The sequence below is a fragment of the Saccopteryx leptura genome, chromosome 5 (genome assembly GCF_036850995.1).
Source record: "Saccopteryx leptura isolate mSacLep1 chromosome 5, mSacLep1_pri_phased_curated, whole genome shotgun sequence".
In the NCBI taxonomy this organism is placed as follows: Eukaryota; Metazoa; Chordata; class Mammalia; order Chiroptera; family Emballonuridae; genus Saccopteryx; species Saccopteryx leptura.
The window spans coordinates 171650238-171674661 of record NC_089507.1 but is presented as its reverse complement, the minus strand read 5'-3'; the positions used below and the strand labels follow the sequence as shown (position 1 = coordinate 171674661).

Sequence of the window (24424 nt, the reverse complement as noted above, 5' to 3'; positions counted from 1 at the left end):
GAGTGTGTACAGATGTTTGCACTCGGGTCGGGACAGTGGGCTGAATCCCAGGTCTGCCCCTCGCTCCCGTGAGACACGGGCAACTTGCTCCCTCTCTCTGTGCCTCACTGGGCACATCTGTGGCTCAGGGATGGAAGCTGGGCATAGCACTCCCCTGGGGCCATTGTGGAGCTCAAGCGCCCAAGAAATGTGACCCACAAAGATTATTTTATCAAGGTCTAGCCACAGTGGACACTCAGTGTTCTTTTTTTCTTTTGGGCACAAGGGCAGCTGGCCCTGGGGCTCTTCCCAATGAGATTCTTAACATGGGCATTTAAAAAGGGCATTTAGGGCCCCTGTCAGGACCACCTGACAACCACAGAATGAAAGGTGATCAGGGCTCCTCCTGGGACGAGGCTGGCTCTGAAGTGCTCTCTTGCCTATGACGTTTCTGACAATGGTCACTGAAGCTCCACTGTGCCATGGTTTCTGGGCAGTGTGCCGGAGCCCCCGGGGCCCTGCCCACACAGGTGACTACTGGGCAGGGTGGGGAGTGAGCCTCTGTCCCCTGTCTGCCCCTTACTCACTCTGTGTGGGGACTTGGGCAAGTCCCCACACCTCTCCTGGAACCTGGTCTTCCTCCGTAGAGTAGGACAATCAGAGTACAGACCTTCCAGAGACTTTTAAAAAGAATGACATGAGGTAACATGAAAAGCTCACAGTGCATGATGCCTAATAATCACTACTGTTGACGTTGTCATTATTCATTTAATTTATGAGAATTAAGATAATAGTAACCTTGCAGAGCACAAGGACAACCAAGCTGGAGTCATGGAGGCAACCCTCTTGGAGGTAAACATGCCTGGGGGTGTTGTTTGGAAAGACACCTTAGAGAGGACAGACCTCTGTCCCCGGTTGTATGTGGACAAGGAGGGTCAGGGAGGGGAGCTCCCAACCCACAGGTCTGCCTGAGCCCCTGCCTTGGCTGTGACAAGCCCAGTGGGGGTTTTACAAGCTTGTGACAGAAAATGATGGCTGGGAAGCTGTTGAGAAGCTGAAGGGGACGTGCAGGGCCAGGCTAAGGGCTGCGTGGCACCTGAGGTGGCGCTGCCCACCGCGGCCGAGACAGGGCACCGGTCTCAGGGAGGAGTCCTGCCGCTCCCTCTCTCCCAAGGTCGCTGGGGGCGGGGCTCAGTAAGTCAGTGCAGGCCAGCAATCTGTGGGGTGTGGGGCTGCGTCGGGGTCCCTTTGCCCCCTTGTCCTCCCCACAGCGACACTTTAAGGAAAGAACTCATAAAATCAGGGCCGTGCCAAGAGGTGGGAGACAGAGGCACGGTGTCGGGGCTGCAGTCTGCGCTGACCTTCTAGGCTGGAGTCTCTTCGGGGTTCTCCTCTTCTACCACCTCACCTTCTCCCTCCTTCTCCTCCTCAGCCTCCACACGTGGTTTTTTCTGTTAAGGAAAGACCTCATAAAACCACTGGTGAGGGGGGGGGCAGGCCTCTTCTGCACCTTGGGGGGTTAACCCCCTGAGGCCAAAAGCAGCCAACTGGCTGAGGCCTGGGTACCAGCACTGTGGCCCTGAGGGTCTGCTGGGTGCTCAAAGTCAGTGGGCATGGACGGTGGGGGCAGCGGGGGTGTCTGACAGGCTCAGGTACAGGTCCTGCTCCTGCTGCTTGCTGCCTGGGTGACCTCGGCTAGCTCCTCCTGAGTCTCCTTGGTCCCCTGACCTGTATTCCTTGCAGGACTAGGGCTGGGGCTGGGATTGGACATACGGGTCTAAGGACCCAGCTCTGCTTTCTAAGCTCTGACCTCAGAATTGCTGGCCAAGTGCAGAGACCACGAGAGAGTCGGGAGTGGGGAGGGGGCAGAAGAGGAAGGGAGCTGGATTCTGTGAACCTTAACCCCTCCGGAGGCCCAGGGTCCTCATCTGGTTGCTCCAGCTGCTGTGAGCAGCGCTTTTGGGACCTCCAGTCCCGAGAACGATGTCTGAACCGGGGAAGGTGGCGAATGTCGGCACTGCCCTCAGGAGGGCTGGGGAGCCCCAGGTGGTGGGGGAGCCTGGGCTGTGGATCCAGTCTCACCTCTGCCATAAATGGAGGGCCACCCTGCCCCACCTGTACCACACAGAGAATGTGAGGATAAAGCTGCTCATGTCAAGGACTTCCAAAGCAGAATGTACCCGTGAAAGCACAGCCTGTCCCTAGACCCAGTGAGAGGGACACAGAGGAGAGAATTCACAGATGGGAGCAGCGATCCTCTCCCTGTGCTCTATCCCCCATCCTCTGCCACCCTGGCCTCTCCCTTAGCGCCCAGGAAGCGCCACACAGCTCTGCAAGCAGGGCCGGCTTCCTGTGCAGGCGTCCACGCGATCACGCAAGGCCTGTGCTCACAAGGGCCCCACTCCTGCTTTCGGGCTCCGCTGCCATTGTCTTGAGATTCTCCAGACTTTCTTTTTTTTTTTTTTTTTTTTTACAGAGACAGAGAGAGAGTCAGAGAGAGGGATAGACAGGGACAGACAGCGGACAGGAACAGAGAGATGAGAAGCATCAATCATTAGTTTTTCATCGAGCGTTGCAACACCTTAGTTGTTCATTGATTGCTTTCTCATATGTGCCTTGACCGCGGGCCTTCAGCAGACCAAGTAACCCCTTGCTCGAGCCAGCGACCTTGGGTCCAAGCTGGTGAGCTCTGCTCAAACCAGATGAGCCCGCGCTCAAGCTGGTGACCTCGGGGTCTCGAACCTGGATCCTCCGCATCCCAGTCCGAGGCTCTATCCACTGCGCCACGGCCTGCTCAGGCTCTCCAGACTTTTTGAACCAAGTGTCCCCCATTTTCATTTTGTGCTGGGCCACGCCCCGAATGATGCCACTGGCCTCGCTCACAGGTGGACGCGGACACACACCCCCTTGCTCTTTTCCCTCCCACGCCTCTCTTTGGCCCTCTCCCATCTTGGCCTCTTATCTGTGGGCCTCTCAAGGCAGTGATCCAGACTGACAATGTCCTTCTCTTCCTCTCTCTCCTGGTGTGGAAGAGGGCTTGGAAGGTGACCAGACACCATCTTTATAGCTAATCTCATTTTCTGAATGAGAAGGAACAAGAAGTGAAGTGACCAGCCCAGTTGTTATAGCTAGAAAGGGCCACGGATACATGAACTCAGCACAGACCACATCCCCTGACAGCAGGCGGGGTGAGCAGGATGCCCTCCACACCGTGGATGTCACAGCTCCCTCTTCCAGAGGCCTCAAGGCTCACTCATGTCTGACACCTCCCTTAACTCCCCGATCCTCATTCAGTTGGTCACGTACATGTTCAAGGTGCCCACTGGACTGGGGAGAGGAGGTTTCCCACAAGCATGGAACATGGCTCCTGCCCTCAAAGAGCCTGGGTTCATTTGGAGACTTAGGATTCCTCTGGAGGAAGGGAGGAATGCCTTCCACTTGCCAGATGGACAAATTAAGGTCCACCTGATTAAGGTTACTTGCTCGAGGTCAGCCAGGAGGTCAGCAAACAGGCAGCACCCAGGTGCCACGCCGCCCACCCACCCACATGGGCCCCACCCGAGGTCCTTACGAGGCTGGCGGACTTCATGGCTTCCACCTCCTTCTTCTTCAGCTCCTTGTAGATGATGTCGAAGAACTCCTCCTCGGCCTTGGCGACCAGCTGCTCCAGGTCTATGGCGGGCGCCTCCTCCCTCAGCTCGTCGTCCTTGCCCTCTGTCTTGCCTTTCTCCTTCAGCCGCATCTCTCGGTTCCGCGCCTCCAGGATCTTCTCCCGCCGGGTCTCCCGCTCAAATATCTGAGACGCATGGGGACAGAGAGGCCCGTAGGAGGCGGCGGGGGCCAGGGCACCCAGCACAGGGACCAGGCTGGTTCTCCTTGCTCTGCTCACCACAGCCCCCAAAGAGGTCTGTACTCAGGGCTAACGGCACGAACCAAGGGCTAAAGTTGGGGTGGGGAGGTGGGAGCTGGGACAGCAAGTTCATCAGTTCTAAGGCGTTCCAAGAACATAGAGGACAGCATGAAGAACGCCCTCTGGATTTGTACAACATGGTGCCCTGAGCCCACGAAGGACCAGCTCAGAGGTAGGGCCACTGTCTCAGGCTCAGCAGGAGGCTCTCCGAGGTCTCGGCACCAGAGGTGTTGAGCATCATGGGCCCCGTGGCTCTGGGGAGGTGCCTCCAGGCTGCCTGCCAGGGGCAGGTGTACTGACGACCTCAACCCCCAGAACCCCCACCCTGCGGTGGTCCCTTGCCATGTTTCTACTCTACTGGAAGTCTCCTAAGCCTTCATTTGGTAGGTTCTGCTGCAAAAAAGTACATATTATTCGAAACTAGACAAACTGAGCTAGTCAAACCATTTGGTTGACAGCTGAAAAACAGAAGCCTGGAGAGGTGAAGTGACTTGACAAGGCCACTTAGCTCCTTAGGGGTTAAGCCAGGGAGGTTTCAGGCGCCCCAACACCCACCTGCAGTGTTCACTCCAGGACTCCACGCTGCCTCGCCAGAAAGCCCTCCCAGTTCCCAGGAGGTGAGAGGCAGCGGCCGTACACGTTCCTCTGACTAGCCTGCTCTCTAGGGACCAGGTCCAGACACGAGCTGGAGGGGACCTCGGCCCCGGCCCTGGGCACTCACAGAAGACGCGATGTTCTTCTCGTTCCTCTGGAGGGTGCACAGCCCCTGGGAGACCTCCAGCAGTGTGGCTGTCCCCAGCTGGGAGCCACAGGCGATGAAGCACCCGTTGTCCTGCACGCGGAGGCAGGAGAGGGCCTCGTCACACACCTGTCACAGGGCCAGACAGACCCACAGGGAGGAGAGACGAGCAAAGTAAGCCTTTGTCTGATTTTCCTGGGGAGGCTTGGCCAATCGGCCCCATTCCAACACCCTCGGTGACTCCCCCGGCCCACAGGATGAAGTGCACACTCTGAGACTGGCTGGCAGAGCCCTTTGGTACCCACTCCTCAACCTCCTCTTCCGCTTTGCACACTCTGAGACTGGCTGGCAGAGCCCTTCGGTACCCACTCCTCAACCTCCTCTTCCGCTTTGCACACTCTGAGACTGGCTGGCAGAGCCCTTCGGTACCCACTCCTCAACCTCCTCTTCCGCTTTGCACACTCTGAGACTGGCTGGCAGAGCCCTTCGGTGCCCACTCCTCAACCTCCTCTTCCGCTTTCCCCTCAGCCTTGCACCCCCTCTTCAGCCTCATATCCATTTACGCCACCAGGGCCGTCAGGGTGCATGGGGAGGGGCGTGTCCCTGACCTTCAGGCTGAGGGCAGGGTCACACTGCTTGAACACGAAGTCCCAGATGTCCAGGGTCCCGTCCATCTTGGTGGTGAAGAACACTGCCGGCCGCACCGGGCTCCAGGCACCATCTGTGAGGTATGCCATGTGATACCTGTGGGAAGCCGGTGTCCCCAGTCAGGGACCACTGTGGTTAAGAGGGACGGAGAGGATGCTGAACCACAACTCTGCTCACCCAGCCTCTCCTGGGCTACAGGGTCTCATTGTCAGCCAGGAAGTTCCTCCTTGTGTCTGACTTCTGGCCATGCCAACCTTGCCCACCCACAGCTCACAGACTGTACTTTGAAGGGCTCTGGGTTGGTCCTCAAAAAGAAATGTGTAAGGAGTTTCCTCAAAAAAAAAAAAAAAAAAAGCCTGACCTGTGGTGGCGCAGTGGATAAAGCGTCGACCTGGAAATGCTGAGGTTGCCGGTTCGAAACCCTGGGCTTGCCTGGTCAAGGCACATATAGGAGTTGATGCTTCCAGCTCCTCCCCCCTTCTCTCTCTCTGTCTCTCTCTCCTCTCTCTCTCTTTCTGTCTCTCTCTCTCCCTCTCTCTCTCCTCTCTAAAAATGAATAAATAAATAAATAAATAAGTTAAAAAAAAATGTTTCCATTAAGCATTTTGTCATAATGATCCTGTATGTCTGTTTACAAATAAATGATTGAATAAATAGTGTAAAACATGAGTCTAGATAAGCCCCTCCTCCGCCTCTAGCTACTCGCTGCAAAACTGGGCTACCTCGTTCACTGAGTTCGCAGCATCTTTATTCACAGCAGCTCAGAGGTGAAAGCAACTCAAGTGTCTATCCATATATAAATGGAGGAAGAAAATGTGGTCGCCAGCTGGGAGACCAGGAGCAAGTAAGTGGCTTTGCCTCCCTGTAGCTCGGTTCCCTCACAAACAGTGAGGTGGCTGGAGAGCAATGCCACCTACTCGTAGGGCTGTCTCGAGGGTAACGGAAATGAACTCATGGCTGTTATCGTCACTAACCCAGGCAGTTGGAAGCATGATCCTTTGTGAAGTGGCTGAATCAAGCCCCTTCCTCACATAAGCTAGGGTGCTTGGCGAGGGGTGTTTTCTTCATTTCATGGGTGAACACACAAAAGCTCAGGTCATTCCTGGGCTGGACTGAGCCCCTCTGTCCCCTCTGCCCTCTGGCATCCCTCTCCCTCCTCCAAACTCCACCCTTACTTGGTCCACATGATAGATGATTCGCGGCTGTCCTCTGACCAGATGCGGGCGGTCCAGTCGCCTATGCTGAGGAAGTTCTTTGGATAGAACGGATTTCTCTGGAGGGCGTAGACGGGGCCGTGGTGGCCAGGGAACGTACACACAATCTTCTCGGCAGAGGTCTTGGCCTTGCGGTTGCAGGAGATGATGATGCCTTGCTCGGTGCCCACCATGAATTTGGTTGGCTGTGGGGGGTGGTGACACGGGGGTGGAAGACTCCATGGAACATCAGCTCGGGGCTTAGCTGGCACGGCGAGCAGCCTCCTGGGGCGGACCTCCGATTCCAGTCGCTGCTCAGGCTGTGTCCCACCTGCTCCTAGGAGGCTGCCCACCGTTCCCAGCCTCGTCAGACCTGCCCTTCCTGAGACCCTCCCATGCTTAATGAAGCCCCTGACTCTTCCAGCTCTGCAGACTCTCATCATCAGCTCTCTCCACGCAGCACCACTGTGTCCACAAAGATTGTGTCATAAAGATCATGAATGTCTGTTTACAGACAAAGTAATTAATTGAATGAATAATATAAAACATGAGTCTAGACAAACACCCCCAACTCCAGCTACTCCCTGAAAAACTGGGCTATACTGTACCCCCGAGTTCACAGCAGCTTATTCCCAACTGCCAAGGGGTGAATGCCATCCACGTGTCCACCAGCAGATGAACGCATCAACAAAATGTGATCCCTCCACACGATGGCATACTCTTCAGCCTTAAAAATGGAAGGAAATCCTGACACCTGCTACAATGAGGATGAACCTTGAGGACGTGATGCTAAGGGAAATAAGCCGGTCACAAAAGGACCAATGTTGTGCGAGTCCACTTAAACGAGGTACCTGGAGGAGTCCGGTTCATAGAGACAGGATGTAGACGGGCACGGGGGAGGGGCCAGTGGGGAGTTGTTGTTCAACAGGTACGGCACAGTCTCCGTTTTGCAAGACAAAAAAGTCCCGGAGCTCCATTGCACAACAACGCGAATGTACTTAACACTACCGAATCGTACACTTAAAAATGGTTAAAATGGTCAAATTTATGTTAGACCACAATTTAAAAAAAGTAACTGGGCTACAAGTTGGGGGAAGGGATCCAAAGGAAAACGAGGAGACATGGCTTGCAAGGCCCGGAAAAGTAAGCCACAAAGGGAACTGCAGGCTCCTGCCAGCCCTTAGGGAGATAAGTGACCCAGAGCAGGATGGTGTGTCACTCCTGCAGCCTCAGACTTGGCGGCCCAGGGGGAGTCTGGCCTTGGAGTCCGAGCCCTGGGCTGGGCCTGGCTTCACGTCTCGCAGCACATGACTTGGCCTCACTGAGACTCAGTTTGTCCATCTGAGTAAGGGAGGGATGACACTACCTCACAAGATGGTCATAGGCAATGACGCAAGCTCATCGCATAAGGCGGTCACAGTGTCCAGCACAGAGTGTGCACTCAGTGACAGGCACGTGGCAGGTGGGGATGAGTGGCGGCGTGGTCGTGACATCTAGCACTTGGCCTTAAAATCCCCGATTCCCAGACAGAATGGTATTTTTTGAGTCCTCCCCATGCTGACCTCTATGCCCCAGGGCTGAGGGCTAGTTAAACTGTCACCTCATGCCAGCGGCATTCATTCACCAGCCTCAGGTGAGGACTGCGGGGCAGGAGTGAGGCCAGAGCACCGCTGCCTCTCAAGGGCCTAGAAATGACGTCACATGAACCTAAAGCAAACCAGTGACAATTCCAAGGGGGAGCTAGGCCTGGGCTCAGTGAGACATAAACCAGCAACCAGCCCAGGTCAAGAGTCATCTGAGAAAGCTAAGTGGCTTTTTGTTTGTTTGTTTTTTGCTTTAGAAGGAGTCTTTATTTGCTGCTTCTAGAAGCTTCTCATTACTGTTCACCTTTGATATTCCTTTACTGCTCTTTCTCAGTTACTAAATTCTGTAATTATGCCTGTGCTGTGGTTTTCCAAGGAGCCTCCTCTGATCTCATTTCCTTCCTCCTCCAACACCTCCTCCTTCTCCTACAGGGAGTTAAGTGACCAGCCCAGGGTCCCACGCAAGGCAGAGGCAGAGCCTAGCCTTCTGATGTTGCTCTTGGGCAGGTTTCTTACGTAGAATAGGGCTTTTCTAGACTCTGGTCCTAGACTGAAATCTTGCCTTCTGCTCAGCGTGGCCACTGGCCAGTGACTCTGCTGCCCCCTGCTGGAAGGTTGTTATAAAGACCACCTAGGTCTAGGATGACAGTCCCAGAACTGTGCAGGGCACAAGGTTGGCAGCCGCCTGGGGTTCACAGGCATCTTATACACTAGTCACGGCCTGCTCTTGGCTCCAGCTGCCCAGGTGATAGAAGCAAGGGAAGGGAGAGAAAGGGACACTCACCAAAGAAGACTCAAACTCCAGGGAGATGGCCCCCAAGGCATTTTCCAACTGCTCCTTTCTGGTGATGTCCATGATCACCACCTCGGTGGGCTCACTCAGCTTCCGAATATCCCACCACATGACCTGGTGGGGGGTGGGGGCAACCCTGAGACCTGAGGTCCTGCAATTCTCCTGGCTAATGTCTCCTCACCTCCTCCAACTCCTTAGCATCAGCCACTGTGGTCAAAAGGGTGTGTGACAGAAGCTACCCTCAACCCACAGGGACAAAAGAGTTTGAGAATGGTTGATCTGATGTACAATCCCAGAGCCATGGGCAAGCATCATAAAATCCAGATGCCAGGGCGTCAGCCCAGACCCACTGAATCCAATCGCCAGGTGTGTACCCTGAAGGCGATGGAAGAAACTGGTGTGGGGGGTGCCTCCTGGGAGGGCGATTCACAGGCCTATCTGCACTTTTGTACCTATTGCATTTTGTTCTATGTGCCTGTATTAACTATTTTTCCATTTAAAAATAAGATGCAAAAGAAAACATTCCCTTGCCTGACCGGGCGGTGGCGCAGTGGATAGAGCATCAAACTGGGACACGGAAGACCCAGGTTTGAGACCCTGAGATTGCAGGCTTAAGCACGGGCTCATCCAGCTTGAGTGTGGGCTCACCAGCTCAAGTGTGGGGCCACTGGCTTGAGCCCAAGGTTGCTGGTTTGAGCAAGAAGTCACTTGGTCTGCTGTAGCCCCCCAGTCAAGGCACATATGAGAAAACAATCAGTGAACAACTAAGGAGCTGCAACAAAGAATTGATGCTTCTCATCTCTCTCCCTTCCTGTCTGTCTGTCCCTATCTGTCCCTCTCTCGTCTCTGTCACAAAACCAAACAAAACATTTCTTGGTGATTCCCAATGAGGAATGAGGTGACAGTTACTGCTCCACTCCCCCACCCCCGCCCCGCGCCTGGCCTGCTGGCACCTGCCCATCTGTTGATGCTGAGAAGCACTCAGTGCCCGTCTTTGACTGCAGCCAGATGGTGCCATACACAGGGTCTTGGTGGCTAAACTCGATGGTGGACAGCTCCGCCACCAAGCTGCCCTTCCGGGTGTCCCAGCAGGCTAGTGGGAAGGGAAACAACAGGGAGATAAACAGGGGTACAGGCTTCCTCTCCTGGCGCAGGGAGCAGGGACAGAGGGCTGCTGCTCTTGGTGTGGTAGGTGTGTGGTTTCTTAGAATCAGGGCTAGGTTCAAACCAGCCTGAGTTTCTTGCTAGTCCCTGCAGCCCCCACAAAGTCTTCATGGGAAGACTCCCGGAGTGCACGCTTCATTCTTTCTGCTGAGCCCCTGCCACGTGTTGAGCACCATCCTGGGCCCTGGAGAAGCCAGTGGGAATAGGACAGTTACTGTCCCTAGGAAGCAGGAAGGGGATCTGTAAATACAACCCATGATGTAATTTCTCTGGTGGGGGACACACAGTGGCAGTCAAGGAAAGCTTCCTAGAGAAGGTGAGAGGGAACTAAGACTGAGGATGAGCCTGGGGTGGAGTGAGTCAGGCAGAGGGAGGGTAGTGCCTCCACCATAGAGGCTGCTGAAAGTGAGAGCATTAGGTGAGTCCTCCTGCTGCATAAACTCATTCCCTGTTATCCTCTGTGCCTTCGCTGCCTCTGGTGGGGCAGAGCAGAGCAAGCCCCACAGAGCAAGCTTCACCCTTTGCTCGGATCTGTTATTAGTGCTTCACTCTTCTGCTTTACCAAGAAAGACCTGAAGCTTATCTACTTTTTGTCCTAATAGATTTTGTTTTCATTTTCCCACAAATGTACAGCAAGGACCCACCCTGTTACTAAGAGCTATTTCTAGGAAAGCTCACTCTGTAAAACAAACAACAAAAGTACTTGATCCTTAAGTGTTGATTGTTAGACTCCAAGTCTAAAGCACTGGTCTGAACCAGCCTGGCCCAGAAATGGGTTTTCTAAGTGAAACTTGCTCTGCTTGGGCAAAGCAGTGCTCAAAGGTGGGTCCCACTGTGGCCGACCTTACAGGCAGCAGAGCCCGAGCCCCAGAGCCCTGGCTGCCCTGAGCGGGCATGAGAACCACCAAGTGGGTTATGAATAATGAGTGAGGCAGGCTCCTGAATAAAACATGGCAGAGCGGCTCTGCTTCAGTCTTTTAGAGCCTTGGCACCCAGGTAACGTGGCAGGGAGGTTTACAGGAGCCCGCATCTGGTCCCTACCCTGGCAGCTTCCCCAGGAAAGAGGCAGCAGGTCTGAAAAGGAGATAGATCAGAGGTCTCCGAGGGCCAAGAGGCAGCCTGGCCACAGAGCGTTTCTGAGGAGAATTTACCCAGCCATTCCCACTCCTACTCCCGGAGGAAGAAGGGGAGGCTAAGAGCCTGTGAAGGTAGGAGGGTGGGGAGCCCTTTCTGTGCATGTGGTGTCTGGGTTGGGGTGCAAACAGGGCACGGTGAGTGTCTGGCTGCCCTCGGGCCAGAGGGGCAGACAGGGGCAGACAGGGACATTCAGGGCCTGTGTGGGCAGGTTTCTTCCGATCTCACTAGCAATCAAAAAAGCTCAGTTTTCTGGGTGTGAGATCAGCAAAACCAGAGGAATAAGGACCTCTGAAAATCTCCTCTATAAAAGCAATGAGAAAATGAGCAAAAATGGTCACCATCAACTTTTCCAGAATCCTGGAAAATAGGCAAAGGCTTGCAGCGATCCAGAAGGTGTTGATTCAAGAAAAACAGCTGACTCTTGGTCAGAACAATGAGTTTTGTTGCATTTGAACTTACCCTACTTAAGATCCTACCCCCTCCGTTCCACGGCAGCTTTGAGAAGCAGCCTCCTGCTTCCTGGGGAAGCCCAGTCGCCTGGCGGCTGCCGGAGGGAGACCAGTGAGGCTGCAGCCCTGTGAGTCTCCTGTCAGAGAACTGCCTTCCTTCAGCCAGTCTGGTGGCGCCCTGCAGGACCCCACTTGCAAGGCTGTCTGTATTCGACCTGATGCAAAGCTTGCCCAGGGGAAACGGTCTTTCATCAAGGCAATTGTCTGGGTTCCTCTTACCAATCTGCCCGTTGTAGCAGCCTCCCAGGAGCACGTGGGAATCCTTGGGGTTGTACTCCAAGGTGACAAGAGGAGATGACGGCTTCAGGATAAGCTCTGGCCTGTTGGGGTTTTCTAAAAAACAGGAAAAAACAACACTATAATATCCCACCAGGCCTGGAAAGGAAAGGACAGGGCCAGACAGTTCAGCCCCTTCTACAGGAGGGGGAGCCTGGGAGTGGCTTTCCTGGGCTGCAACCCCTGGGTCCCGGTGGCCGGAATCTGGCTCCAGGCACTCTTCTAATGTTTTATTTTGGGGAATCAGAATTGTGTTTGCGTGTGCAATTGTAATTCGAGCCCATTTTCCAGGTGTGGTATGGAATGAAATTTTGACCCCTGACGTATGCCGTTTTCTTCTCTATATTCGGGATAATGATGGGACCCACCCTCAACACACTGAGCTGCTCAAGAGTGTAGAGTGCTCTCATTCTGTGCCTGGCAGCTTATCTTCACAATGACAACAATAAGGGACATCTGAGAGTATGACGCCCACCAGCCAGGCTCTGCCTTTGCCGTGAGCCCGTTGGTCAACAACGGTCTGGTCCATGCTCCTAGAGGGACACACTGCCCTACTGGCCATGAATTAAGGACAAGCACCTGGGAAGGTGGGCAGAGGTGAGTCCTCTCCCCTCCGCCTTGGGTCCCTTTACTCAGTCTGTCAGGAATTCTATGTGATACTCTCTCCAGGGGCTTATTGTTGGGACTTCTGTGGTCTGGTCTTGAATGCCTTGATTACAGGCCTGGAGATGAAGTGAGCTTCCTGCTTCCCCGACTTGATTGCTTGGCTGTGCCCGATCCCCAGACGGCAGTGGGATGAGAGGCTTTATCCTGGTCCCTGGTCCCTCCCTGTGAGATCCCTGCCTGCTGCTCCGACTGTCTTCTCCCTCAGCTGTCCCTGGCCAGCGGGCCTTTCTGATTCTCACCCAGGTCCCAGATGTACGAGTCGTGGCTCATGCCCTTGGGTGCCCGTTGAAAATTCAAGCAAGAGTACGCCACCGCCAACTTCCGGTTGCCATCAGGGTGCCAGGACAGGTGTGTGGCTGACCGCTTGATGTCCTGGGGATCCCTTCAGGGGAGAGCAAAGGGCAGACAGCTGGACTGCAAGGCTCCCCTATTTCTTATTTACTAAATCTTTTCTCTAAAATATTCAAACATACTTAGGCATACATACGCATTCACACAGAGAAACTTATTTTAAAAACAAAGTTTATGGGATTCCCTTCATTGGCAAACCAAATCCCACCAGCCGTAAATAGAAGCTGATAATAAAAATGAAAACAATGGACACAACATATTAAGTTTCAGCCAGCTATTTTTATTTGCTGAACGTGTTAAGCCAAAGGCTTGAGTTTCTGGTAATACTGAAATAAAAGGGAGCATGGAGTATTGAGCAGTGGTGCTCTTTGGCATCTGCCCAAATGAGTAAAAAATGTATGTCCTCAAAAAAGCCTACATGGCCTGACCTGTGGTGGCGCAGTGGGATAAAGCGTCGACCTGGAACACTGAGGTTGCCGGTTCGAAACCTTGGGCTTGCCTGGTCAAGGCACATATGGGAGTTGATGCTTCCTGCTCCTCCCCCTTCTCTCTCTCTCTTCCCTCTCTCTAAAAATCAATAAATAAAATATTTAAATTTTTTTTTTAAAAAAGCCTTCACATTAACATTTTTAGCAGTTTTATTCTTAATTCCTAAAACTTGTAACCAGCCAAAATATCCTTTAATAGGTGAATGGGTAAATTGTGAGTCATCCATACATTGGAATATTATCCCGCATTAAAAAGAAACGAGCTATTAAGACATGAAAAGACACAATGGAAACTTCATGCACATTACTAAGTGAATAAAAGCCAGTCTGAAAAGGCTACACACTGTGTGGCTCCACCTACAGGACATTCGGGAAAGGCAAAACCATAAAGACAGTAAAAAAGTCAGTTGTTAAAGGTTTGGGAGAGAAAGGGATAAATAGGTGAAACACGTGGGAATTTATAGGGCAGTGAAACTATTCCGTGTTGTCAAAACTCACGGAATGTACGACCCAGAGGGAGCCATAAACCATGGACTTCGGGCATGCTATAGGCGGAAGGTTTGTGTCCTCCCTCCTGTAGGGTTGATACTGGGCAGGGCCCCTCCCCTCTCCAGTCCCTGGCGCTGTGGTCACAGATTCTGGCCAGGAGGTATGGAACAGAGGGTAATAAAACTGCAGCTGAGGTTTTACTAAGGACAAAGGAACTGAGTTGCCAGATTGTATTAAGAAGAAACAGAACAGAATGGCACATACACTTCCCCCCACCCCCTGCTTGCTTGCCTGTAGACAAAGAGTTTTGCTTGAGCAATTGACCAGGGCTTAGCTATAAGAACTCTGCCCCGCCCCAATGGGGTGCGGAGATTTCACTGACCTGCTGCCATCGGTGCTGCCCCTGTATGTAAGTAATAAAGGCTATGCCCGTTCCATCCGGTCCTCCTTGTGGTTTCTTTGGGATCCCACAACAATATCAGATCGATATTATTATTGATTTTCTAGGTCTGGACCTCCTGCATTACACCTCCTCAGCCCAAATGGATATGTTGACCTAATCTCCAATGTGATAGTTTTAGGAGGTAAGGACTTGGGAAGGTGATTAGGTCATGAGGGTGGAGGCCTCATGATGAGATCAGTGCCCTGATAAATGGGGCTTCAGGGGGCAACTGCGCCCCACAGAGAGAAGATGGCTTTGTGTGTGTGTGTGTGTGTGTGTGTGTGTGTGTGAGAGAGAGAGAGAGAGAGAGAGAGAGAGATGGACAGATAGGGACAGACAGACAGGAAGGGAGAGAGATGAGAAGCATCAATTCTTCATTGCAGCTCCTTAGTCTCCTTAATTGTTCATTGATTGCTTTCTCATATGTGCCTAGACCCGGGGGCTGCAGCAGAGCAAGTGACCCCTTGCTCAAGCCAGTGACCATAGGCTTCAAGCCAGCGACCTTGGGGTCAAGCCAGTGATCATAAGGTCAGGTCTCAACCACGCTCAAACCAGTGAACCCTCTCTCAAGCTGGATGAGCCGTGCTCAAGCCAGCAACCTCAGGGTTTCAAACCTGGGTCCTTCGTGTCCTAGTACGATGCTCTATCCACTGTGCTACTGCCTGGTCAGGCAGAAAAGATGGCTATTTATGAATGAGGAAGTGGGTCCTCACCAGACACAGAACCCAGCCAAGCTGGCACACCCTGGTCTCAGAACTCCCAGCCTCCAGAACTATGACAAATAGATTTCTGTTGTTTCCAAGGTACCTAGTTTATGGTATTATGTTATGGCAGCCCAGAACAGATTAAGACAGGGTGATAATGCTGTGTTAATGTTGGCTCATCATTCTGACAAATGTACCACTCTGGGGCATGAGTGGGGGAAGCTGTGTATATGTATATCTGTATGTGCATGTATGTGTGTGTGTGTGCTTGAATATCTGGGAACACCTGTGGTTTTTGAAAGTGTCTAGCCTCAAAGGACAACCCTGGGAAATTCATTTTGCTACCAGGACCTATTAAGAGTCCTAGGAAGTGTTTAACCCAGTCTCGTCATGAGCAGGAAGTACCCTTTTCTGACCTAGGGCTGAGTTGTGGTGTGCAGAGCAGGACCAACCACTGCCAGCAAGCAGCGTGCAGGAGAGGTGGGGGTGGGGGTGGAGTGGGGGTGGGGGTTCTTCCAGCTGCCCCAGCCCAGCTGGGGTCTGAACTCAGCTGCATGATGATGCATTGTAAGTTATCCCCCCTCCGACCTCCAGATGGTGAACCAGACCTCAGGGAGAGAAGTACTGAGTTCCCAGTGGGTGGGTGAGCCAACCTAGGACAGGGCTCTGAGTGAGTGGAGGGTGGTGCAGGGTGTAGGTGGGGACTCTGTTCTTTCTGATCAATTTTGCTGTGGACCTAAAACAGCTCTAAAAAAAAAAACCTCTCAAAAACAAAACGAAACAAAAAAAACCCCTCTCAGTTTAAAGAACAAGGTGGGAAGAAGAATGAGAAAAAGTTGAGTATTAGACTCAGTGGCCCCAAACTGAGACTTTCTCCTTGAAGTACTGTATTTCCCCATGTATAAGACACACCTTTTTCTGAAAATTTTGGGGTCTAAAAACTGAGTGCATCTTATACAGTGGTTGTAGATTTTTTTTTACTTGCATTGTTTAAGATAGTGATTTGTCATCAGACACAGATGAGGACAAGCTAATGGATGGGAGTTTTGACAGAGATGATGAGTTATATGAATTTTATGATGAATAAAACTTGAGTTCAATAACTTTATGTAACACATTTTTTTTCAAATTTCAGGGCCCAAAATTAAGGTGAGTCTTATACATGAGGAAATACGAGGTATACAGAAGAAATGCATAAAAATGGAAACAAGATAACTCTCTCACTGTGTGAGTCGTGCCTGTCACTACCCCCCACCCCAGGGGCTCTGCTGTAGAAGAAAGGGCTGGGGTCCAGGAGATCAGAGCCCTGTCCTAGGTTGGCTCACCCACCCACTGTGAACTCAGTACTTCTCTCCCTGAGGTCTGGTTCACCATCTGGAGGTCGGAGGGGGGATAACTTACAATGCATCATCATGCAGCTGAGTTCAGACCCCAGCTGGGCTGGGGCAGCTGGAAGGACCCCCACCCCCACCCCACCCCCCACCCCCCACCCCCCACCTCTCCTGCACGCTGCTTGCTGGCAGTGGTTGGTCCTGCTCTGCACACCACAACTCAGCCCTAGGTCAGAAAAGGGTACTTCCTGCTCATGTCGAGACTGGGTTAAACACTTCCCAGGACTCTTAATGGGTCCTGGTAGCAAAATGAATTTCCCAGGGTTGTCCTTTGAGGCTAGATACTTTCAAAAACCACAGGTGTTCCCGGATATTCAAGCACACACACATACATGCACATACAGATATACATATACACAAATATAGATACCCACAGACATATGCACATATACCTCAGAGTATTCAAACGAAGCGCGCTCTCCACTGCTGCTCTGCACCTTGTTTTGGTTTCATATACTAAATCTTGGAAACACCACGTGGTTTTCCACTGTATGGGTGTCCCCGAGTGGCTAGAACTAGCCCCCTTCTGATGGATTTCGTTTGCCTCCAGTCTTTGCCCGGCACACATCCTGCGGCAGTGAATATGCACGCACACACACAGTATTTCACACATGTGTATCTGTGCAATGAATCCCTGTTGTCAAACTTCTGTCCTTACAGGTTATTCCTAGGTACCCTCCTCCTGAGAGTGGGGGAAGAGGGTCCTATTGCCCACAGTGAGGCTGATACTCAGCACGTTGTACTCAGTTTTGCTGTGTAAATCATCCCTTTTTCTAAACAGCTTTGCACATGTGCTTTGTCCCTCACCAAACTCTGTCTTCCCTTCCCCAGCCAGGCCCGCCTCCAAGGTTGGCACCACCTGTCTGCTGGGCATTTTATCGCTCTGCCTTTATCAAGCTTCAAGCACAGAGGGCTCACAGCGAAGAGTCATGTTTGAAAACACCCACCTACAGAGGTGACAGATATTGGCCAGCACCTGTCTAACTAGAGAAATACCTGAAAACGCTGATGGTTTTAGCAGAAGGGGCCTCTTCTGTAACTTCCACCGGATCCACATCATCAAAATACTCCTGGTAGATGTCGATGGCATTATTCTGCTTGATGCAGTGCTCCATGACCTGAGGAGACATGCCAGGAGCTCTTAGCGGTGCAGGCAGGTCCTTTCAGACTGGCGGGGACTGAGATGAAGTCTGGGAGGGCCAAACAATATCTAGTGGTCCTCTCCACCCTTCCAGCCCATGCATTTTCAATGGGGCAACATCACCCCCCCACAGGGTGAAACTGGTTCTTAGTGGTAAAACAATACAGTATTACCTTTTAGATATAAAGCAAAGGTATACATATAGTACATAAACAGATACATGCTATACCTATGACATTGAAATTTCAGTGGGGGAGGCAATTCGGAAAAGAATAACTAAAAAACTCCTTGGGGATAATAATAACAAAAAGGTGAAGAGACATGCTCTAGCCACACAGAAGTATTCATGACTCCATATACAGCACTCATCCTCTGGTTCCTTCACTCAGAAAGCCCTCCCCTTTATTCCAAATGTCCACCATGGAAACGCCCAAGCTGAAGTGCCATCTCTTTCAGGAAGCCTTCCCTGCTTCCTTCCGCAGAAATGGACTCTCCTTGTGGCAAAATGGCAAGTCATACCTTCTCTTACAGTATTTCTTTGTACGTTGTATGGTGATATCTCTGTATTTGTCTTTGACCCCTGGTGGATTATAAAGTCTTTGGAGTAGGATGTATGTGAATTTCATTTTTTGCAATCTCTATTATGCCTGGCAGAGACCAGAAGCATGGTCCAGATGTGTTAAATGAAAGAATGTTCACTACTGGGGGGTAAGGTTCTTTGGGGTCCTCTTTGCCCAAAGGGGCTACTTTTCAGGCTCCTCCTAAAAGCTGTTCAGCCCCTGCACCTCCCCGCCTTCCCCTCTTGTCTGCTCTGATGGACCTGTCTGCTTCCAGACAGAAAGCTACTCAGGTAGCTGGCATTCTTCCCCTGAATAGCTACAGGAGCTGAGCACATCTAGGCTTGACATGCAGTTGGGGAACCAGTGTGATGGCTGCGGCTCTGACCGCTGGAGCCAAAGGAAGCCTTACCAAGCCCAGCTGCATGATGGTGTTGATGTAGTTTTCGTCTTTCTCCACCTTCTTCCGGAAGCGGATTGTCTGCTCCAGCTCCAGGGGGTTCACATCCTTGGGCCAGCCCCCTTCGACATGGTTGACACCCCGGGTCTCCATCTCAAAGCGTTCTGTGTTGGCCTGAACAGAGCCCCAGGTGAGAACATCATCCCTGGTGTGAGCGTTTGGGCACCTCTGTGAACCAGGATCTGGAGCCCTGTGTGCTCAGGGACGGACCGAGGAGGTGTCGTGGGACAAAGCCACAATAGTTTCAGGTACCGGGGAAATGGTCACTGATTCTTAGGGGCTCACCGGCTACCATGTAAGTGCAACTCTGTGGAGCTGGCAGCTTTGCAGCGGATGCCAGTGGGCATAGAAAATACCCTTATGAATCACAGTGGACCAGAGGAGCCCACCCATCCCTCTGAGAAGGACCCCTTCCTGAAACAGACGTGAACAATCCTCCTCTGCCCTTCCACTGACACTGTCACAGGAATTGAAAAAGAGATACAATGAAGAGTTTGCTTGGCCCATTCTTTGACAGGGAGGTGGGTATAGATGTAGTTTTACCCCTTAAACTTACACCTTTCCACTTCTTCCCCATTTTCAAAATGGTGGTAAAATATACATCACATAAATTTTACTGTTTTTATATTTAAAGTATCCGATTCCGTGGAGTTAAGGACATTCACAAGGTGTGCCACCATTGCCACTATCTAGTTTCAGAACTTTCTCATTGCCCCCAGGGGAGACCCCAAACCCATTAGGCAGTCACCTCTTTCTCCCTTCCATTCTTAAACCAGCCCTCACAGTAGTTAGAAGTCTGCACGGGGCAGAGCTGCGGACAGGAGGCCTGAACACGGGGTAGCCCTTCTGGCGGCCACCTCTACGCCACGGACAAAATTTTCCCTGGTCCCTGTGACAGCAATTAGCCCTGGGAAAACAGGAGATACACTTCATTTGAATTGTTAATTATTGGAACCTCCCGCCACATGTTTTGATAAAATCCAATGTGATTTTCCCTCAGTTGATTTGGGTTCTCTCCTTTGGTCTAATTTTCTCCCTGCAATTCCAAACACAGTCAGGAGCTGACCGCCCGGTTCAGACAGGCGGAGAGCTGGCTGGGAGTTTGAACGGCAACATGACTCAGGTCTCTTCTGTTGGAGGCCCCTCTGACCAGAACTTTCTATGGCACCCTTTCCTTTTCACAGCTGGGCAGTGAAAAACTCTCCCCCCTCAGAATACCTCATCCACCTGTACCAAATGCCTAAAGCAACTCTAGAAAGAGTCATAGAGGTGAGACCAGAGCCCCTGGGAGAAGGAAAGTCTTGATTGACATTCCCTGGCCCAGAGACTGCTTGGTGCTGGGTCTTCTCCTGGTTCTGGGGACCACGGTGGCTCTTGGTATCACCCTGCCCTCACACTACCAGCATCATTGGTCTACTCTAACTGGCTTCCAGGTGGGTGAAGTCGCGCAGGCCACACCTTCACTGGCCGGGCCCTGGGGCTGGGACTCACCTCGTGCTCCGACATGCTGGTGGAGCACTGGATGCCTATGTCCACGGGGTTCCGCTCCATATACTGCTGGGCCAGCTCCGGGTTGGGTGGAATGTCGACATTCAGATCTGCCGGGTGGTCAGAGAAGTTGCACTGCTTCCCAAACTCACTTCGCTTCTTAACGTACACGTACACGATCTCCATGGTGCCGGCTGCAGCTGGGCAGAGGGAGGGTGTGCGGTGAGGGCCCTGCCTGGTTGCTTCCCGGTCCCCGAGGGTCTCACTGGGACATGGCTCCAGGTTCCCTATCTGGTTGAGGGGCAGGGTTCTAGGGATTTGTCTGGAAGCTGAGTCTGCATTTTAAAAAGTCACTGAGTAGTAATGACATGCTAAGCAGTATCTTGCTCAGTGTTTGCCATTGCCTTCTGAAGTGAACCATAAAATCTTTTACTACAGAGAAATCTAATACTTAGAGATGCCCTGAGTGCCTTGCTTGTCTGGATCACATAGGTGGTAAGTGGTACGGCTGGTCTGCCTGACTCCAAAGCTCATACTTATGAAATGATACAGTTTTTCTGGGCTAATATGTTCATTGTGAGGCAGGAAGAAGTCTTGATAGTGATTATGATGGGCTGGGCTAAATTCCTTGCCAGGCCCTGAACCTGATCATACAGCACATAGATTTGAGAGCCCTGGGCTTCTCTGAAAAGTCTCCCCCTTGACCGCCCGATTGCCCAAGGGCTCACCCGTTCCGGAGTTCTAGGTTACCGGACTCTACCCTCCACCACTCTTTCCAGGCCCAGTGGGAAACTCCTCCCTCCACATCACTGCTCCCAGGACAGGGCTGGGAGTCCACCTGAGGAGGGGAGAATCCTGGACCACTTCCTCAACAGGCAGAATAGTTAGGCCTTTGAGAAACCCTCTGATTTGTGCTATTGGTCGTGAAAGGCACAAAACCGCCCTGGTCCCCATGATACCAATTAGCTCTGGGAAGGCAAGAAAGACCTTTCGTTTGAACTGTGAATTATTGGAACCATCCAATGCGGAATTGGAAAGCAGGCTGGCGTGGGTCTGGACTTCAAGTTCTGGCCAATGACATTCACCAGCTGCTTGACCTTGGCCACTCAGTCATTCTGAGACCTGACATACTTGGGAGTAGTGTGAAATGCAAGTACTCAAATGCAATGCAAGGGACTGTTTTCTTATTGGTGCTAATTGGAAGCCTTAGCAATGCAACCCTGGCCTTGGTTGGTTGGCTCAGTGATAGCGTGTCGGCCTGATGTGTGGAAGTCCTGGGTTCGATTCCCGATCAGGGAACACAGGAGAAACAACTATCTGCTCCTCCACCCCTTCCTCTGCTCTCTTTTTCTCTCTCCCTCTCCTCCCACAGCCATGCCAGGAATGGTCCAACCTGGAGCAGGTTGGTTCCAGGTGCTGAGGATGGCTCCATGACCTTGTCTCAGGTGCTAAAATAGATCGGTTGTCGAGCAATGGAGCAGAGGCTCAGATGGGCAGAGTACTGCCTGGTAGGGGGCTTGCCCAGTAGATCCCGGTCGAGGCGCAAGCAGGAGTCTGTCTCTCTGCCTCTCCGCCTCTCACCCTCTCACTTAATAAAAAAGAAAAAGAAAAAAAAAACAAAAACAACAAAAGACCTAAAAGATCTAGAGAGAAAAATAGAAAAGAAATGCAGCAGCAGCTCCCACAAACTGCTCTCTACTCACCCCAAAAGAGACCTTGACCCTCTGACTATTGTCACAGCAATAGACCCTGTGGGGTCTGAGTTTTCCTTAGAGGCTTACATAGCTGGTCATCTGATGGGGTCTGTCAACTATAGAGCTGAGCGGAGCTGTCCATGTTCTGGCCATTCCTAACTCTCAGAAAGTGTGCCTCTGATGGCAAGCTGCCAAGGGCTCAGTCTCCTGGGCCTGCAGGGGGGCCCAGGGAACAAGCTGTTGAATGAGTGACTGGGGGTGGTGTGGGGAAGGTTAACTTTACAAGAGCCTTGCCTTGGTAGGATTCACATCTGAAGGCCTTTCAACATCCAAGAGTTTAGGTTCTATTTTATTTTATTTTATTTTATTTTATTTTATTTTATTTTTTATTTATTCATTTTAGAAAGGAGAGAGAGAGGAGAGAGACAGAGAGAGAAGGGGGGAGGAGCAGGAAGCATCAACTCCCATTATGTGCCTTGACCAGGCAAGCCCAGGGTTTCGAACCGGAGACCTCAGCATTTCCAGGTCAATGCTTTATCCACTGCGCCACCACAGGTCAGGCCGAGTTTAGGTTCTTACCTGTGAGCAGGTGTTACTATCTTTGAATGATAGATAAGGGGACCTGGTAGAAAAACGTTTTGGAGGGCATGTCCCCTGTTTTAAGTAAAACCCACAGACAAATATCTAAACTTAGGAAACAAATTTTAAAAATGCAAAGACATACTACAGTAGTAATTCACTTTGTCAAGCAACTTTGTACTATAGTTTGTGCCTAGAAACATCTGGAGCACCCAAAATGAATCTTAAAAAAAAAAAAAAAAGAATTTCATAGATTTTGCTAGTAATTCATATTTTCTTTTGAGTGCCAATTGTATGCTTTGTATTCGTTCTGATTTTCACTTTATTATTTTACTTATTCAGCAAACATTATTAAATCTCTGAATAATCAAGAAAGTGTTGTACTACTATAAGGATCAATGGAACAGAATTGAGAGTTCAGAAATAAACCTTTAACTCTGGCCAGGTGACTCAGTGGAAATAGCATTCTCCTGGTGCACCAAGGTTATGGGTTCAATCCCTGGTCAGGGCTTGTAGGAGAAGCAACCAATAAATATACAACTAAATGGAACTAAGTGGAACGTAGTTGATGCTGCTCTCTCTCTCTCCCTTCTCTGACCTCTTTCTCTCTCAACCAATGGAGAAAAAAAGAAGTAAACCTTTAAATATTTATGGTCAACTGATTTTCAGTAAAAGTACTAAGGCAACTTATAGCTAGGAGGGCACAAAAATGGTGCTGGGCTAACTGGATGTTCATATGCAAAAGAATGACCACAAACCTCTACCTCACACCACACACAAAAATTAACTCAAAATGGATCACAGGCATAAATTTAAGAGCGAAAACTATAAAACTTTGGTGGAAGAACATAGAGGGAAATCTTCATGACTCTTAAGAAAGATTTTTTTCTTTTTAAAAAAATAAGATTTCTTAAATATGGCATCAAAAGCATGATCCATAAAAGAAAAAACAAACAATAACTTGTACTTCGTTAGAATGTAAAACGTTTGCACTTCAAAAGACAACATTAAGAAACTGAGAAGACAAAACACAGTCTTGGAGAAAATATTTGCAAATCACATGCCTGATAAAGGACTTCTATCCAGAATATATAAAGACCTACTAGGTCCCAGTCTGTGAATGCAGTTTACAGGAAGAACACAGAGCCCACCGCAACCCCCAGAACAGTTATCACAATTCCCTTTCTACAGATGAAAAAATTGATGGCCAGAGAAAGTAAGTACCTTGTCAAAGGTCACAGTACTTAAGTCCAGACAGAGCCAGGCCCCGGGCACGTCTGGCTCTAAAGCGGTGATTAACCTTGAGGAATAGATGAAGTGGTGCACTGACAGGCCCTGTCGCCCAGTAGGTGCTCAGTCATTATAAATTCCCTTCCCTCCATTCTCATCTGCAAGCTCTCCTTTTCACCTCTCCATCCTCCTGCCACCAGCCCAGGCTGTTGTTTCCCATCCGTTCAGCTGTATTCCCATCCTCATCCCCCAAGGAGACAGATCCGTATCAAGACCCTGCTAACTGGGAGTACGGGGTGCAGGAGGCAAGGTTTTTTAGAATTTGCAGGATCCTGTGACTCGGGGTATTGAGGGCAGCAAGATCCAACGGGGCGGAGACACTAAGAGCCCTAGTCCTGGCATCCACCACCGGGCAGAGCTATCTCCGAAGGACGCCCCCATCAGGAGTTCCTTGCACTATCGGTGATTATTATCCTCGGGGGCTCCCGCCTTCACTCTCCACTCTGCTCTTAAGCCGCCGAGGTCCTCCCGGGCCCGTTTTTACCCTGGATCCTCTCCTCCTGACGCTGGACCGCTGGGGAAGCACCCGAGCCCAGGTGTCGGTTCCAGCGCCTTTCAAACGGCTCCCAGCCTCGGAGTTTACCTGTCGCCTGGCAACCCTGGCCGGGAGGGGGCGCTGAACCGTGTGTGTGTGGGGGGGTGGGGGTGGGGGGGGTGAACTGAGCACGTGACGTCCGGTCCAGACACGTCGGAAGCGCCGCGGTTCCCTCCTCTCACTTCCGGAGATTTAAAGAGTTAGGAGGGGAATTAACC

At 51.3% G+C, this 24424-nt stretch overlaps 1 protein-coding gene across 5 annotated transcripts; it reads right to left on the bottom strand.

Moving 5' to 3' along the window:
* Positions 1–741: 741 nt before the first annotated feature.
* Positions 742–24243, bottom strand: DNAI2 (dynein axonemal intermediate chain 2). Of its 5 annotated transcripts, XM_066386789.1 has the most exons (14): positions 24156–24214; positions 20112–20308; positions 18573–18734; positions 17459–17580; positions 12837–12979; positions 11875–11988; positions 9799–9938; positions 8837–8959; positions 6452–6675; positions 5237–5372; positions 4611–4757; positions 3551–3775; positions 1341–1430; positions 742–1255 (listed from the first exon to the last, which is right to left on the bottom strand). In XM_066386789.1, exons 2-13 carry the CDS (start codon positions 20292–20294, stop codon positions 1344–1346), a joined length of 1806 nt encoding a protein of 601 aa, XP_066242886.1. In that variant the 5' UTR covers positions 20295–20308; positions 24156–24214; the 3' UTR covers positions 742–1255; positions 1341–1343. The 5 variants fall into 5 exon arrangements, with proteins under 5 accessions (XP_066242886.1, XP_066242889.1, XP_066242885.1 ...); XM_066386792.1 differs by having other exon boundaries at positions 742–1430; positions 24156–24243; XM_066386788.1 differs by lacking the exon at positions 24156–24214 and adding an exon at positions 23606–23973 and having other exon boundaries at positions 742–1430.
* Positions 24244–24424: the final 181 nt, after the last annotated feature.